The sequence below is a fragment of the Haliotis cracherodii genome, unplaced genomic scaffold (genome assembly GCF_022045235.1).
Source record: "Haliotis cracherodii isolate W230 unplaced genomic scaffold, xgHalCrac1.p SCAF_10, whole genome shotgun sequence".
NCBI lineage: Eukaryota > Metazoa > Mollusca > Gastropoda > Lepetellida > Haliotidae > Haliotis > Haliotis cracherodii.
In genome coordinates, this window is record NW_027266265.1 from 36,406,097 (window position 1) to 36,423,892 (window position 17,796).

The window sequence follows — 17,796 nt, forward strand, 5'->3', positions numbered from 1 at the left end:
ACTCACTACCCACAAGGTATATTAGAATATATTTTTGTTAGTTTGTTGTTTAAGAAATCGCATACCATTGGCAAGACAGAAACCTATGATTATTAGTTCGAATCCCAGATTTGACCCGATCATTTCTAGATTTGTCAGCAACATACCGTATTTGACGTATTAAATGCCCCGGTCTAATAAGCGCCCACGGCGATATTTGCTGATATATTGGCTAGTGAACAATCCCAATTAGCACCCCTTCTGATTGATCAATGTACACAAGACATTTATTCGTGTATAATACGCACAGGTTCTTTAATATCATTTCAGGTTGTCAGCATAAACCACAGAATTTACAATCTCTCAACTGTTTTTTATCTCACCAAAATTATATTCTAATAAGAGACCCCTAGTTCTAATTTTGAGCGCGCCCTGGGTGCTTATTACGTCAAATAGGTAACCGTTTGCATTATGAGCACTCTCTTAGCGAACACCATCCACTAGTCCATCTCGATTCATTTCCAAAACAATTTTAAGCTGAAATTCTAAGGGGTTGTATGACTCATGATAAATGATGTGCATTCTAAGTTCATCAAGAAAGATTACTTTATGAGGTAATCGCCACAAAATGAAACCCCCATTAAGTCCAACTTGTTGCCATGGAAACACAAAAAAATACAAAATTAAAAAATTCCTGAACAGCAAAAGGTGCCAATTCGTTGCATGCCTGATGTGCAGCATTCAAAGTTTCATAAAGAAATAGTGAATAGTTAATGAGTAACGTGTGGGACAGCTAGTTTCTTTATCCCCCTCAAAAGAGAGGGAAAAGAGAGAGAATGAGGAGATAACCAGGGCTTGGCTCAGGATTCTAAAAATACATACCTGTACTTGCCTCTCGTTCTGTCAACCAAACATCAGAATCTACACCTGCTGACAATAACATTGTTACGACACAAATCATATATAGCTCCCATACGATACATCTTTCTAAGCCAATCAGCACCAAGGCTTAGGAATTCACAGTATGTTTGTTTGTTTGTTTGTTTGTTGTTTAAAATAATGCAGTTCAGTATTGTTCAAAATCCCAAATCATCAACAGGCACTGGTTCCCAACTAGACTAATATATAAAGAAAGCTTCAACAAGAAATATTTACGGGTTTGGAGTTCTCCTCCAGAAACAGAAAATGGATGGCTGACGGACAGACGGACATGCTGATCGCTATATCTCCCTGGTTTTTTTTCAAACCGGGGGGATAAAAAGTATCTCTGCAAAGATAACAGTTCACAAACAATGGTGTTTATTGAAACAAATGCTTTATTTGGGAAAGTTTATTTGAAATTGTCCAAATTTACAAAGGTCATCATACACATCATCATCATATTGTCTATAGAAGCACAGCATTATCAGCAAAATTCCACCTCTCCATCCTTGTCTACATATACTGTACATATACCTCAAGTATAGTTTATAATGAGCTACAAGAATAGTCTTCATTACACGTCTGAAAAGCAAGTGGAATTTTGCTTCAATGATATATGGTCACTGTTGTGTTTTTCTCCCGAGTTAGCTCAAGAAAATAGCACTTTAAATACCTGATTTGAAATTTGTCAAAAGTTAAGATTTACAAAAATAAGATCAATAATTTGACATTCATGTGACCATTTGTATTCTTCAAAAAATGACCATTCTTCATAGTCTGGATCCAATTAAATTTAATTTTGATCATACATACAGCGACATTTCTATCCCCTAAATGCTTACCAACAATACTGAAATTTCACATGTTCCAGATATTTTATAAATAGAGCTGAAGCAGCGCTAAGTGGAAATATTTGTTACAGGCAAATTACATGGGCATTACAAGTTAAATACAATGTATATCGATATGATCTTAACACATGGCACCCTCAAACTCCTAGGGTACTTGTATTGTAGACAGTGAATAATGCCTTGGTATTACACAAAAGAATGGAATTGAAGTACCCACGGGATAAAATAGACTGCTTTGCTAAACATGCCCGTTGTTTTCTGTTTGTTGTTTAATGCCACACTCAGCAATATTCCGGCTATATGATGGCGCTTGTGAATAAGCCTGGACCAGATGAGTAACAATCTACATCACCGGAATACAACGCCATGCCACCGACCAGATGAGCATCAATCTACACCATCAGGATACGTTGACTTGCCACTGACAGACCCGTGAAGATTCCAGGGTAGAATAGGTCTTCAGCAACCCATGCTTGCCGTAAAAGGCGGATATGCTTGTCGTAAAAGACTACGGGATCGGGTGGTCAGGCTCGCTGACTTGGTTGATGCATGTCATTGATCCCTATTGCGTGGATCGATGCTCATGATATTAATCACCGGATTGTCTGGTCCAGACTCGATTATTTACAGACCGCCGTCATATAGCTGGAATATTGCTGAGTGCGGCGTTAAACGACAAAGAAACCAAACCAAGTCAAACAGCCTGATCACCAACCAAGCATTGGTTTCGGGGTACCAATACCAACCTGGAGTACCCAGAGGCCAAAAGCGTGCATTAGATATCCCGGGATGAAATGCCCTTTAGAAAGTTGATTTGGCACTCTTGTGTCTGTCTAGGTAATGAAACTGGCTAACACATGTTGTTAGTTAGCACTAACAAGTTCCTTAAAAAGAACCAAGTATATTGAAGTTCAGAAACAAGACAAAATCCCTGGGAATTTGTGGGTGACAGAAAGGTGCCCAAAATAATATCTTGCATTTTTCAGTGATGCACTCAGGAAATAGAGCAAACATCAAAAGGACAGATGCAAGATTAGGAGGACTGACAACAAAAGATGATACTAAAGACAAAGACACCGAATCCTGAGCGCACCACTGGCCTTCTAAACGTGTGAAATAAGCATCTTTGGTAAGCCGTGATCATACAGTTTGTCAAAGGAGAATCAAGATTGAAAATGTGACAATTATTGACAGTAATCCAGAACAGAACAAGTGAAAGAGATAAATACAAACCAATGACTAATGCATAACAGAGGTAACACACAATCTGGAATATCTAGTACCGAAACGGACCTCCTACTGCTGAGAATCTTCTCCAGAGGTCCGATATCGAACTCAAGAAATCAAACAATCTTTGTCACTTGACACATGGCAAACCCTCAAAACTGAGGTGATGTTAAACCCATGACAGAGTCCAGTTCAGGAACTGTATCAGCTCCAACAAAAAAACACACAAGGATTGAACATGTAGTGCCCATGTGTGAGACATCTGAATTTTTATGTTGACTTTCTACATGTATAGGAATAATAAAGTGAGAAGTCTTTTACTTGGAACACTGAGGTTCTAGCTTCAAAAATGGCCACGTACCTCCCATGCTAAGGTGGATATTGAATAAATAGAGGAAATTGTACGGATACATGAAAGTGAATTGGCTCTGGTTTCTGAGGTACGACTAAACAGTTTGTATCTTACAGAAGAGATTCTGTTCTTGAACAAAGAAACTATAATGTACATGGCCAAGGATTTGAAAGGAAGCCATCCTTAGAAATAGATGGACATATACTATGTACAGTAAAAATCTAAAAGTCCAAAAATAACGCCTCTCACAATATTCTTCAGAAAGGAAAAGCTATGAGCACATAACTATAAAGTTAATGACAAATACAAAAGCAAAGTGTTCATCAGAAATTTACACATGACATGGGAAACATTGGCTACACAAAATCTTTTACAAAGAATCTCTTATTTCTTTTGTGTTCCATCGTCAATCAATTCTCTACATCTTGGCAATGTGATATGTCAATATTGACAGGTACAGTGTGCCATGCTCAAATATCTATCCTTACATGCGACAGCTTAACCCGACAACTGCGTCTCAAACAATATTGTTACACCCATAAAAAGACCCACATCAACCTTTTTGGGAAAAAGAGATGTTGAGATGTTGCGCGATGTCCCTTGTGAAACACTGCAAAGTGAACCGTCATATTGTCTCTGGTTAGTTGTAGGTGCATCCCTCAGAGGGCTGTGAGTGTTTACAGTTGTCCTTATGTGACATCAGTTTCCGCAAAGCCTGCAGTATCGATTTAAGACAGAATCGCCCCTTATGTTTACAGTCATCAAGCTTTTTTAAATCAACCTGGAAAAAAAATTAAAAATATAAAATCATGTTTTGTGTTCTTTGTTTCATGTTTAACATCACACTCAGCAATATTCCAGCTACATGACAGCGGTCTGTAGATAATCGTGCATGGACCGGACAATCCAGTAATTGATATCATGAGCATCGATCGATCCACGCAATTAGGATATGATGACATATTTCAAACCAAGTCAGCAAGCCTGACCAGCCGATCCCATTAGTCGCCTCTTACAACAAGCATAGTCGCTGTTCATGGCAAGCTTGGGTTGCTGAAGACCTATTCTACCCCGGATCTTCACGGGTCGAATCAAATCATGAATCGTCAATGCAGTTACTACATCTAATACGGAGGCAGTTTGGTTTAATGCAGATATAAACAGTATTTCAGTTACGTCATGACATGTCAGCTTGATGTTGGAGGAAAGTGGGTTCTGGCTTCTTGATGACTTAGGCAATAGTGTAGGATCTACAGACACTCCACATCTTTAATATCTTTCATTCTTAATAACAAACACTGACATTGGTAATCTACAGAACATGGCAACATGACTGCTAGAATACTTACAACTCCTTTAGAATCTACACAGTTCAAATTGACTTTAGTAACGAATCTCATAGTTGGGCATTCATCAGGGTAGTTTTCTCCACAGTGAATTCGCAGGTTGTAAATTCTTCCCTCAAATGGTGACTGTAAAAACAAAAACAAGAGTGAGTGAGTGAGTTAGTGCAGTTTTACGCCGCTTTTAGCAATATTCCAGCAATATCACGGCGGGGGACACCAGAAATGGGTTTCACACACTAAACCCATGTCGGGAATCAAATCTGGGTTTTCGGCGTGACAAGCGAACACTTAAAACACTAGGCTACCCAACCACCTACAAAAAATAGGTCAATAGATTTCTTATTTTTTTAACAAACTGCAAGGACAAGGTATGACATGGTTTCTCTGGCCTACCAGAATATAAAGAAATTATTGGATATCTTCCTAGGACCATATTTTTCTTCCACTACCATTATATAGTACCAATTCATGAACAAACTGTTTGTTTGCTTGTTTCCTTGTAATTAACGCCACACTCAGCAATATTCCAGCTATATGACTTCGGTTTGTAAATAACCAAGTCTGGACCAAACAATCCAGTGATTGACATCATGAGCTTTGATCCACGCAATTGGGATACGATGACATGCATCAACCAAGACAGTGTGTCTGACCATCCCATCCCAATAGTCGCCTCTTACGACAAGCATAATTGCCTTATACGGCAAGCATAGTCACCTCTTGCGACAAGCATAGTCGCCTCTTAGGACAAGCATAGTCGCCTTTTACAAACAGTACAAACTGAGTACCCTGGGTGGTCCAATGATAGTGCCTGTCCATCTGCACAAGTGTCTATCATCTTCATCTTCCAAGCCCCAACTGATTGTGCCATCACCGTTGCCCTTCTCGCCTTGCTCCAGCTCCTCCAGCAGGTAGAACCCACGGGGCATCTCCGCTGAAACCACAAGCCCACCATTGCAACTTTGAAACAACAAGCCCATCATTGCAACTTTGAAACAGCAAGCCCACCATTGCAACTTTGAAACAATGCGTGATTTAGTGTCAGTCATGGCGCCACACAGGACGGAAACTTTTGTAAATGGCTTCTGTTGAATTTACCACATCATTGTAATGTATATATGTGTATTTCCATAATTAGTGCAACAATACTCTTCCCATGAATATTCTCAAACGCGTGATCGAGCCAATGTATGCAACAATTAGACGAAAGTACCTCTATATATGCTACACAGTGTTATATCTGAATTTTGCTTTGTTTACATTTCAGCAAGTACAGTTTTCCGAGCACAGTTTTCGTTTCCATACCTAATTTATTTCACATGATTTCATCTAGATAATTTGCATTGGTGACAAAGACTATTTATCCATTGTTTCGAAAATGTATGAGGAATTCAGGGATGCATTTATAGCAGCTGAGTTTGAAATATACCTGATCGAATAGTGTTTGTTTATTTTTATTATTAATTATACAGTCCTGTTGTTCAATACAGACGTAGGTGAACATTCGACTGAAGCTCGAGCAACTTATGAATGACTTACACTCAGGAAAGTAGTACGTCATCATTACCAAAATTACAATCACCATAGCAACAACAGAACGTTCGATGTTGACGCCTCACAACCGAGTAAGTATGAGGTGTTAAAGAGTATGCATGTTTTTTTCTAAATAAAACAATAGGTTTACAATATTGATAAATACTATGTGTGTGTCTATTTCTGGGATTTTATCGAGTATTTGCATCTTAGAAATTTTCATTCGAGCCCCTCAAGCTAACACTTTCGGGTCTCGAGTAGTATTTATCTTATAATTATTGCACTTATATAGCGTGTATGTGTGTGTCTGCTTGTACTAGTCCGGACTGATGCCAATTTATAGTGCTATCACACTGAGATACCATGCCGCAGTTTAACATGAATACCCCACTCAGACACAGTAAACTGATTCCAGTCCTTGTTTTGGCCCCTTAATGCCGAGCGCCAGACAGGGTAACAACAAGTACCATCTTTTAACGTCTTTTGGTATGACGCGGCTGGGGATCGAACCCTGGACCTTCCACTCTCAGGGCGGACGCTCTACTATTAGACCACGGAGGCGGTCTGTCATTACACAGACCTACAGGCTGTCCCATATAGGCCAGTAGGAAAATCCTTAATTTGATTAAACCTAGACATTTTCGATAACATACAAACATGCGTGCCAAAAGTATTTACTTCAATCATAAAGTAGCTGCAAACATTCAAGAAGGAAAAAAGAAGACCAACTGATTAACAGCTGAGGCATGCTTAAAGGGAGACAACTCAAGTATGATCTATCCATAAAAGACCGTGACCTAATTCCCTTGACAATTAATCCCAATTCAAATCTCTATTATCATAATCTGTATTTGTCTACCATCATTGTCCTGATAAATAAAATGGTGAAAAATATATTTGCCAGAGGTTGATTTTAGTTCAATAGTTGGGTTTGGCATGGTGTGAGAGAATATACAGACAAATGTTATGTTAAAATGAATTTATGTATAATACATTAATTCATTTTAACATTAAGTTTGTCTGTTTTCAAAAATGTCTAGGTGTTTGAATATTTCTACTGGCCTAATAATGTTTTCCTAAAAGATGCCTGATCCAAATCTGCATCACACTTTATGTGCTTCAGCAAAGTGCATGCATCATGATCTAACGACAAATGCAACATACTTTACTTCCTGAAACACTTTCCTTCAAATATGAGTACTTGTATTTTAGATCGTAGAACAGTGCATTTACCCATCAAGTTGGAAACCGGAACTATAAAGATTTTTATTGCAATGGCGGCTAAATATCTGTACCCTCTTGATGACTCAAACCTCATATGTACGAAGGAAGTTGCATAATAAAAAAATAAGTACACATGCGTTTTACTTTAAGCAAGTGTTTTAGGAAATGAATCATGTATGTTGCAGTTTTTGAAGGATTACGAATCACGAACTTGAATATTTAAAACCTAATGGTGATGTGTTCAGTGACACATGAAGTTACTTTATCACAATTAAATGTCATGGTCAATATCACCATCACTGCTCCAACCTGACACTTAGCGCCTAGTCTTCCAGACATGCAAACTGGTGCTTGCTTCCTTCTATGGGTTTTTAGTCATGCACATAGCAACTGCAGCTTAGGGGTCTCCAGTTTGATGGTCATGATTATGTTCTATTCATAAATGAAAAAAGGATGAACCAAGTACCGATTCCAGGTCCAACACAAGCTTTGTGTGATAGCCACCTGGTCTGCTTTCACAAATATTAATGATGTATTGCTCTTCATAGATATATTATATATGTGCACATAGTCGTGAAGTACCCGCAATTTGATCATGTGAGGTTACTCACAACACTGAGAATAGCGAAGATCAATGTTCTGTAGAAAATGTACTTAGTACTTCAGTCACAAATACATGTACAAGTATGACATGCACTGGGTGCATGTAGAAATCAATAATAAGTTGCATTTTAAACATGTTAAAAAAAAAACATCAATTAATTATCTTTGTTATCTTGCCAGATTAAAACATGTTTGTTTCTCATTCATTGGAAGCAATACTAACCGGGAAGTCAGTTTCTTTTAATATTTTGAGGTGAGTACCTATATTGAAGTTTAGGTCAAGTTTGTTATGTTAAACCAAGCATCATAACTATCCCCCACCATGGATGAATTTTGTTCATATAGTAGTGAATATAAACTATAGAAAAGAGTCCTAGAAAGCATTAAGAAGAGGTAGGCCCTAGGGTACTTCATACCATCAGAAAAAAATATTAAAATGAAATTTAAAAACACAAAAGGCCCTCTCTCTGGAAAATATAAGTTATGGCACAAATTCTCGAACTCTTTGTAAGTATCTCTTAGATAAACTAACTTCAGTACTTTCTGGGAAATGTCCAAATTGAAACAAGTAAATATCAAAGCATGGAGCAAGGGCAATAACTATAAAAACATAATTTTCGGGACCAATTTTCGAACTCAGTCTTGACAAGTATCCTTTAGATAAGCATGCAAATTGTTGTTCATGTAGCGTCAAAAGTTTTTGAGAAAGCTTGTCCCCAGTGCACACACTATGCACTAAGTTGAAAAGCATTGAACAAGGGCTGTCAATCTGTAAACATAAAAATGAATGGACCAATTTTCGAACTCAGTCTTGACAAGTATCCCTTAGATAAGCATGCAAATTGTTGTTCATATAACGTCAGTAGTTCCTGAGAAAGCTTGACTCCACTTCACACAGCATGCACAAAGAAGAAAAGCATGGGGCACGGGCCATAACTCTGTAAACAAAATATGAATTTACAACACCAATTTTGGAAAACACTTTGGTAATATCAGTGTATTAAATTACATTTCTTTGATTTAAATAGCTTTTGAGAAAATTTGTCCCCTTTGAGAACAAAACGGATGAACCCGGTCCACTTTGTGGCAGGGGATAATAATCTAAATGGACCATGTATTACTATCAGTGTTCCTGTTTACCGGTAATTACCAGTTTTTCACTGATAAAATTAGGCTTGGACCGGTAATTATTGTGACTGCCAGTCCCTGTGGACCCACAAATAAAGTACCTTATAAATCTTTGTTGAACAAAACAATGGCGATATTCAAATAAGTATATTTTTTCAAACAAGTCAGCTTGTCTAGGGTTTGCCCTTGTCTATTTCTAGTGCAAGGAAATAACATTACAATATATATTTGTAGCGACGTAAGTCATATTAAAAAAGAAGAGAGAAATGTGACTGAACTTTGTGTGAATGACGAGTAGATATAACTACGCTACTTCAGAGATGACATCATTGCATTGAACATGATGTTAAAAGAATTAATACCAGGTAATTTTCATACATTTTTTTATTTGTTGAAAGTTGGGACTGACAAAAATTAGAGGGGACTGGTAATTTTTAAATTTGCCAGTCCACTAGGACTGGCAGTTTCAAAAGCTAGCGGAAACACGGACTATTAGACTTCAGTTACTTTCAAAACCTGAAAGGTCCCAACACATTCAGTGTAACACAGATTCAGTGTAAGAGTGTATGCATTATCACAACTATCAGTGCCCCAAGTCCACAGCAAATGTTAGCCTAGAAATCACACAAATTGGCATACAAAAATACCAATTTAGGTTACAAATAGAACTTCTGTTTTAGTTTACTTGTACTTCACTAATAACAGGACCAAACAGAAAAGAGATTTTATTCTTAGATAAATTACATAATTTCATTGACCAATGTTGAAACCTGAATGCAATGTTAAATATCTCTTCATTCTCAGAAAATAACAATATTAAATCAAAATCTCAATTTTGATCTGAATAATTTACCTGCCAAGGGCACTTCGTGTGAATGAGACATCCTACACAACTGCCCGAGTAGGTCCCCAATGCCAGGTGGTCTGGCTCAGTGACTCAGATGAATGTGGGTCAGCGTATCACTACCACAACTGCATGTTGTTTATAGCTGTTATCATGAGTCAGCAATATTCCAGCTACATCATGGGGTTTGTAATTAGTCCAGTCAGTGCCAGGTAAACTAGTGATAGATATTAGGATCAACGTCCCATGCTGCTGTGGTACAAATCCATGCAACGAACCGATTCACCAAGTCTGATAATCTTACCATATTGACGGTCTGTATATAATCGAGTCTGGACCAGACAATCCAGTGACTGACATCATGAGCATTGATCCATGCAATTGGGATACAATGACATGCATCAACCAAGCTAGCGAGCCTGACCACCAGATCCTGTTGGTCACCTCTTACAAGCATTGTCCCTTTTTACAGCAAGCATGGGTTGCTGAAGACCTATTCTACCCTGGATCTTCACGGGTCATGTACTGGGAACCTTTTCTGAGGTGCTGGTTAATGGTTATAAATGTGAATGTCACAGGATAATAATTAATAATAGAATGGTCAAATAATACGAAATTTTTGTTGTTGTATAATATCGAAAGTGGTTACATATATACTTCTTATGATTATTGGTCATTATTGGTGTTGATCATATTAAGATTAATGTATGACATAAAGTCATCTTTATTTCTATTCTGACATTTCGTGTTCTTGCTACCTACATTTTCTATTGTGTTGTCACTGGGACCTCCAATAATTAATTTTAATGATCTTTGCGGGCAATATGAGGGTCCTGTAAAAATGGTCAAGTAATGAAATGGTGTAGTATACTGTATGTTTATATAATTACTTCAGTGCCTGGAATGAATAAATTATCATGTGGACAGTGGTCATGATTGATGGGTGAAATACCAGACATCTGTAACTGTTTTTTATGCGCTGTAGGTTCACCAATAATACTGTGCATCCCTCGGGACACGGTATATTTTTTTTCTGTGTACATTCTTTATATTTGTGAGTACTAGACACACATTTGTGCATCACTAAATCCCTGGTGACTAGGTCAAGCAGCTAGACTGAGATTTTTTAGGGTTTTGATCCTGCCCCACTCAGAAGCATACGTAGCACAGGTGGTGTCTCCTTCGTCAAGTGACTTTGTAATATGCCTCTGTTCACCCAGGAGTTAAATTGGTTACCCAGCAGGATGAGATGGTGTTGTGACTGTTAACTTTCTTACACCTGACAACTCACATGGCTACTTGGGTTGCATACTCCTCAGGGAGCTGAGAATGGTTGGTTGGTTTGTTGTTAAACGCCGCACTCAGCAATATTCCAGCTATATGACGGCGGTCTGTAAACAATCGAGTCTGGACCAGACAATCCGGTGATTAATATCATGAGCATTGATCCACGCAATTGGGACCGATGACATGCATCAACCAAGTCAGCGAGTCTGACCACCCGATCCCGTTATTCGCCTTTTACGACAAGCAAAGTCACCTTTTACGGCAAGTATGGGTTGCTGAAGACCTATTCTACCCCGGAATCTTCACGGGTCGAGCTGAGAATGCACACTTGTCCATTGACCGGGGTAATAATGCTGGCGCTTTGAGCATCCACCTTGTGTATGGAGTCATGCGCAATGTAAGTACACACATTATTTATTCATTTTTATGGACCAGCCAGTGAGACAGGAGCATCTGGCATCCAGCAAGGAAACATTATTGATTGCAGTGTGTATAACAAGGGATGTATACAATTACAAACTAATAAGTCAGCTATTCAATGCATTTTACACTTAAGCATTAGGGTAACGTTTAAATTCAGAGATATTTCCCCCATCCAAAAAAAAAATGTCTAAGAATTTCAGTCAGTTCACTTTGGTTTGGGGTTAATATCGTCAACATCAGATCTTAGTTCTAGCTCTGCTATACAAAGACCTGGGGACATCCCATTACAGGTCACGTCAAAATCACCTTTTGTGGAGGTATGAGAATGTGTAAAGCTGTAATACAAACTCATTCTGATTGCTAATATGTTTATGACAGTGGGTTGTCTTTCACTTAACGAAGTTGTTGGAAAACAGTAAGTCTCAGTAACATTTCTAAAAATTACATTACTCTGGCAATGTACAACTCTTCTGGTTCAGTAAGTCCAGTACAATTCTTCTGGTTCAGTAAGATCACATTATCAGCTGATTATACTAGTCTATAAACTAAGATTATAACATACTTAGTGAGTATGGTTTTACGCCGCCTTTAGCAATATTCTAGCAATATCACAGCGGGGGGACACCAGAAATGGGCTTTACACATTGTACCATGTGGGGAATTGAATCCGGGGCTTTGGCGTGACAAGCGAACACTGGAACCACTACCCCACCGCCCACTAAAATATACTAAAGTTATGCCAAAATACATTACCTGCTGGTAGATTTGAACATTTTTGACACTGATGGCCCTCAAATCTCTTGAATACGCATAAACATGATAAAAGGATATTCTCATATGCATACTATTTTCCCAGGTAACCCCCAGATTTGCAGAAGAAAATTGTTCATCAACCCAATTTCAGTAAATGATTCAGTCATCAACCTAAAATACCTGAATGAATTAAACTTTTGGTCCTTATTTCTTTATACAAATTAAACATAGAAAAGTAGCTTGATCATTGCCAATAGACTACTGTGAATCAAAGTAATTGTTTACCATGCTTAACGAAACAATGTCAAAAAAACATAATACTTTCAAGTTTGAACTGCATCATTTCATTAACAGTCCATTTCATAAACCAAATAATATGCTGAAGAAACGATGTCGTCACCAGGCAAGATTCAACTGTTTCTTGGCAACAACAAATATAACGGAAGATAGAAAACGCCATTAGTTACAACGAACCCATTCGCCTGACGAATGGATGTTCATTTATCACACTTTCAGCGTTTAATGCTAATTAAATACCCACCAAAAATTCAAAACATTTCCACTTAAGACTTTTCGGGGCAATCAATACATTATCCAATCTAAATATTTCCTCTTCCTGTCATGGCTAGAAATACAATGCACCTACTGGTTCGCACATGTTAAGATGAAATTCCTTTGATTACATGCAATGCAACATGTGCGTTGGCGTTTATTCAACCATAGCATCTCTATATATTTGACAAGTTAATCGTCTAAGCCTGAAGGAATATCATATCCTGATAAAGACTTTGATGGGGCCCCTTTGGGGCGTTACAAAACATTACTTCAATCTTACAGACGTCAATATAGACAGTTGTGTTGAATGGTGAAGTCCTTAACTCGAACATGATGTTGAAATTATCCATTTCGCGCAACAAACGACACCACTGGCTATCATGAAGACTTCGAGTCGAGCATTTTCTGCTTTGATCATGTGGCCAAATTCATGTCCGAGAAAAATGGCGGTACCATCGCACAGCAATGCTTTTAGCAACCCAGAGAGAAAACGACAGTCTTTGATAGTAACATCTTTTCCCCATTTGTTCATTTTATTGTATACTCCATTTACCTTACTAAATTATCAATCTTTTGTAAATATTTTAAACAAATATTCCACAAACCTGAGCCCTGTGACTGCTGCATAAACGCCGCCATTTTGTTTTCTCTGCTGTGTGAGATGTTCCGGAATATTCAGCAACCAATCTTGTTCAAAATATATTCGTGCCGGGGCAGTTAAAACGGAGTTCCTCTAAAAACTCTAAAATAAATTACGTGGTTTTGTAAGAAGACGCAATTATTTTCCAATACAATAATTCACTGCGGAATATTAAGATCGCATTCGTGACCAACTCGTGTTATTCCGGGACAAGCCGAATAGCGACTCGTGCCCCTCTCGTGGCCATATTTGCGACCGGGTTCCGTCTGAGCGCAAACGGGCATACCTAAAACAATTGTCAACTCGTTGCGTAATGTTTCACATATATGTCCCAATATTATATATATTTCAGATGCAATTAAAAGCACATCGGTACGTGCGGATTTATACAATATGATTGACCACATTTAACTGTGTCTTGGGTATATTTTTAGATGCAAGACATATGTAAAAACAAAAATTGTTTTTGACGGATTCTTTGACGAAGAACTTGAAATCATACACGCATTCTGATTGGTTTGTCGTATTTTCGCACAAAACATTCATCGATAGGGGGACGAGTCTTCTTGCAGGTTACGGAAAGGGGCGAGTGGTGACGAATGATTAAGATCGGAGTTTAGAAACCGGGATTAGTGATAAAATAATAAAATATGAAATCACAGGCGAAACGAAATATATTACCACCATCACGAACACATTGGCTGGATTGATCAATTTTATCAATATCGTTTTATTCATCCTAACTATTTCAAAAAAAGCGAGAGTCAATGGCACCTATATACACCAGGAGGCCTTCTGGAGAAGTTAGGATTAGTGAGGTGAGGTGAAATTGGGTTTAACGTCGCGTCCAAGATTATAGCACTTATATAGTGATGTGCATGCACGTGTGTGTGGCTGCTTGTACTAGTCAGGACTGATGCCGATTTTATAGTGCTAGCTCACTGAGATACCATGCCGCAGTTTAACATGAATACCCCACTCAGACACAATATACTGACTCGGAGCCGACCAGTCCTTGTTTTAGCCCCTTAATGAGGGGTACAACAAGTACCATCTTTTAACGTCTTTTGTTATGATTCAGCCGGGGATCGAACCCCGGACCTTCCGCTCTCAGGGCGGACGCTCTACCACTTGACCACGGAGGATTTGTGATGGGCCTCATTTTTTTATTTATTGTTTTTTTTTCACAATTTGTATTGGATAAGAGGCCCTCTGAGACGCCTATGTGTATTCCACCTCACTCAGGCCACTTGGATGAAAGTCCAAGATATTTGCTTACAAGTGTGTAAACTTGATATTTATTTAGTTAGTCAAGTTAAGTAAGTGAAATTAAAATTTCTTTAGATATGCCAGTGTTCAAAATGTTTCATAAGTTTCCCATGCCGCTTCCATGAGTGAGTGAGTATGGTTTTACACCGATTTTTAGCAATATTCCAGCAATATCACGGCTGGGGACACCAGAAATGGGCTTCACGCATTGTACCCGTGTCGGGAATCGAACCCGGGTCTTCGGCGTGACGAGCGAACGCTTTAACCACTAGGCTACCCGACCGTCCCCGCTTCCATGAAGTTTTTTTCTTACACAAAATGGTTCCGAGGCAGTATCTGCGCTGCGTCACGTTTATTCTTTTCAAAATTTGCCGTGGCATAATAATCTTCAGCGGGACAAGGACTAAGCAAGGTTTGGTTCGAATCATGTTTACCGTTCGTTGTTTGTCTACTAAACCATCGTTTTTATTTACAAATAATGTTTGTTCGTGTATGACAGATGAAAAGAAGAATTGCCCAATCAAAACGGATATCAAAATATTATCTTATCTGATGTTATCTTATTTATGGTGTGAATCAATCTGGCAGGTGCTAATTAACATAATTATTCAGATACAATTTCACACATGCACTAATTACAAAGGCGAGACAATGACTGGAAATCGAATGGCTCTTCGCATTCGATTTTCATTTCCTGTAATATTTCTACTTTTTAACCCACCCCATTTCCGATATGTATTTACAATCCGGATTGTATTGCCAGTGACGTCATGACATATTTTGCTTTCGCGGGGATGTCAAAACATTTCAGTTGTCATCATTTGGTGAATGGACAGTTCACGTATTATCATGGCTGTGTCAGTGAAAATATTTATGATGGACATGTGAGAAAATAGGACATATGGGTGCCTTTGATTTATTTTAATGGTAAACAAGAGCTTTCAGTGGATTTACCGTCATCGTGCACCTGCCTGTTCGCTGGTTTTGCATATTATTGTTAGACTCGGTAAGGGTCTCCATATTAACCTATAACAGTAGTCTTATTTGATGATACTTTGATTTGTGATGTTGAACGTATGCTAATTCGCTTTGCACCAATGCGTGTCACTGTAAACAATAAAACATACGAGTTTGTCCCCAAAATACTTTGAGGTCCGTATATATAGGCTATATATCGACATGTAGGGCTGGGATGAGTCCAAATTTACGACCCTGGTACTCGACCGCCACACCCTCTTACCCGACCCTACCCGAGTACCCACTGTAGGTCACAAGAGTTGGGTACCTAATGTCCTATTGGAAATTGTTTAGGGGAGCCCTGGGAAATGCTATTTTCACACACGTATAAAACGATCGGATCATGCATACACTGAAGTCGACTGAAGTTATATTTTTATTCAAACGTATAAATGTCAGAAACAGTATGTGCATAGTCAGAAAGAAATGCAAACATATGTGATTTTTACTGTTGTTGTATTTAAACGATATATCATGTTACTAACTACGGGGCCGGGAAGTCTTGTGAGTATCCGAGTTGCCCATACAAAAAATGTCTTGATATATCTTTTTTTACCCAAAATAAAATTTGTGAAACGGTAATGCTGTGTAGTCCTACTGATTGTTCTATCTGAAAGGTCATAACTGTCTTCTTTGCTAGCGGACAATTACATAGCTGCACATCCCTTGTACAGTGATGACTTAAAGAGTAGGATGCTAATTCTACATTTTGTGTTCACGAGTGACATCAATTTGCACATTGACAAATCTGATCTAGTTGCCAAACATTTACCTTAAACCTTATTTGCATACTGTATTCTCGTACAAGGTGACTAATGGGATTGGGTGGTCTGGCTCACTGACATGGTGGGACTGTCGAGTAGCCTAGTGGTTAAAGCGTTTGGTCGTCACGCTGAAAGACCCGGGTTCGATTCCCGACATAGGTACAATGTGTGAAGCCCATTTTTGGTGTCCCCCACCGTGATATTGCTGGAATATTGCTAAAAGCGGCGTAAAACAACAAACAAAGCATACTGTATTCTACAAATAGCAATGTGACCAGCTGGAATTCTTTTATCCATTTTAGATTCATTGCCAGGGATTTACCAAGTAGTTTAAATTTTAGTCATGAAGATATTGATAAAAAATAAATAAATACCATGAACAGTCTGTTGAATAAAACAGATATTGGAAAAAAATAACACTGTCTGGTACAGATCTTTGGCTATTTGAGTTGGATCTAGCACTGACTGATAAAAATATAGCTTAATATTGCTGAGTGCAGCGTTAAACAACAAACAAACTAACTTGGTGGGAAATGTAAACTTTTACATTTTTAATGAATCTATTTGGTCTGAAAGATCCTGGTATATTGCTATGTTGGTGTTTAGCTACAAATTGTTGACAAATTATAACCTAAAATTTTAATCAGGTTTTATAATACAGATGAGAGTTTATAACATAATACAGAATACCAGAGTATCAGAAGTCCCCTGAAAGAGCATTCTACGAAGAAATATGGAGTGAGTGAGTGTGGTTCGACGCCACTTGTAGCATTATATCAGCAATTTCACGGCGGGGAACACCAGAAAATGAGCTTTACACATTGTACCCATTTGGGGAATCAAACCCGGGTCTTTGTCTACCCCACCGACCCCATAATTATTGAAGTCCACAATACCCATCTTCCGGAGGCAAGAGAGTTAACTGACTTTAAAAGTCCAGTTTCCACCCTTGCCGAACTAGGCTGGAATTCCTGGGCTCGATCGTAGCGCCACCAGTGGCTATTATGAGTTATGTCCCTTCTAAGCCTCTCCTATGGACCAATCAGATTCCGCCTCTCGTATCATTTGCATTTGCTTCAA

General features: G+C 38.4%; 1 protein-coding gene across 1 annotated transcript; it reads right to left on the reverse strand.

The window, feature by feature from the left end:
• Positions 1–1,277: 1,277 nt before the first annotated feature.
• LOC139454347 (ubiquitin-conjugating enzyme E2 variant 2-like) lies at positions 1,278–13,681 on the reverse strand. The gene is made up of 4 exons (XM_071235986.1): positions 13,632–13,681; positions 5,465–5,610; positions 4,680–4,802; positions 1,278–4,111 (listed from the first exon to the last, which is right to left on the reverse strand). The coding sequence occupies exons 1-4, from the start codon at positions 13,663–13,665 to the stop codon at positions 3,971–3,973; spliced, it is 444 nt and encodes a 147-aa protein (XP_071092087.1). The 5' UTR covers positions 13,666–13,681; the 3' UTR covers positions 1,278–3,970.
• Between the last annotated feature and the right edge of the window lie 4,115 nt (positions 13,682–17,796).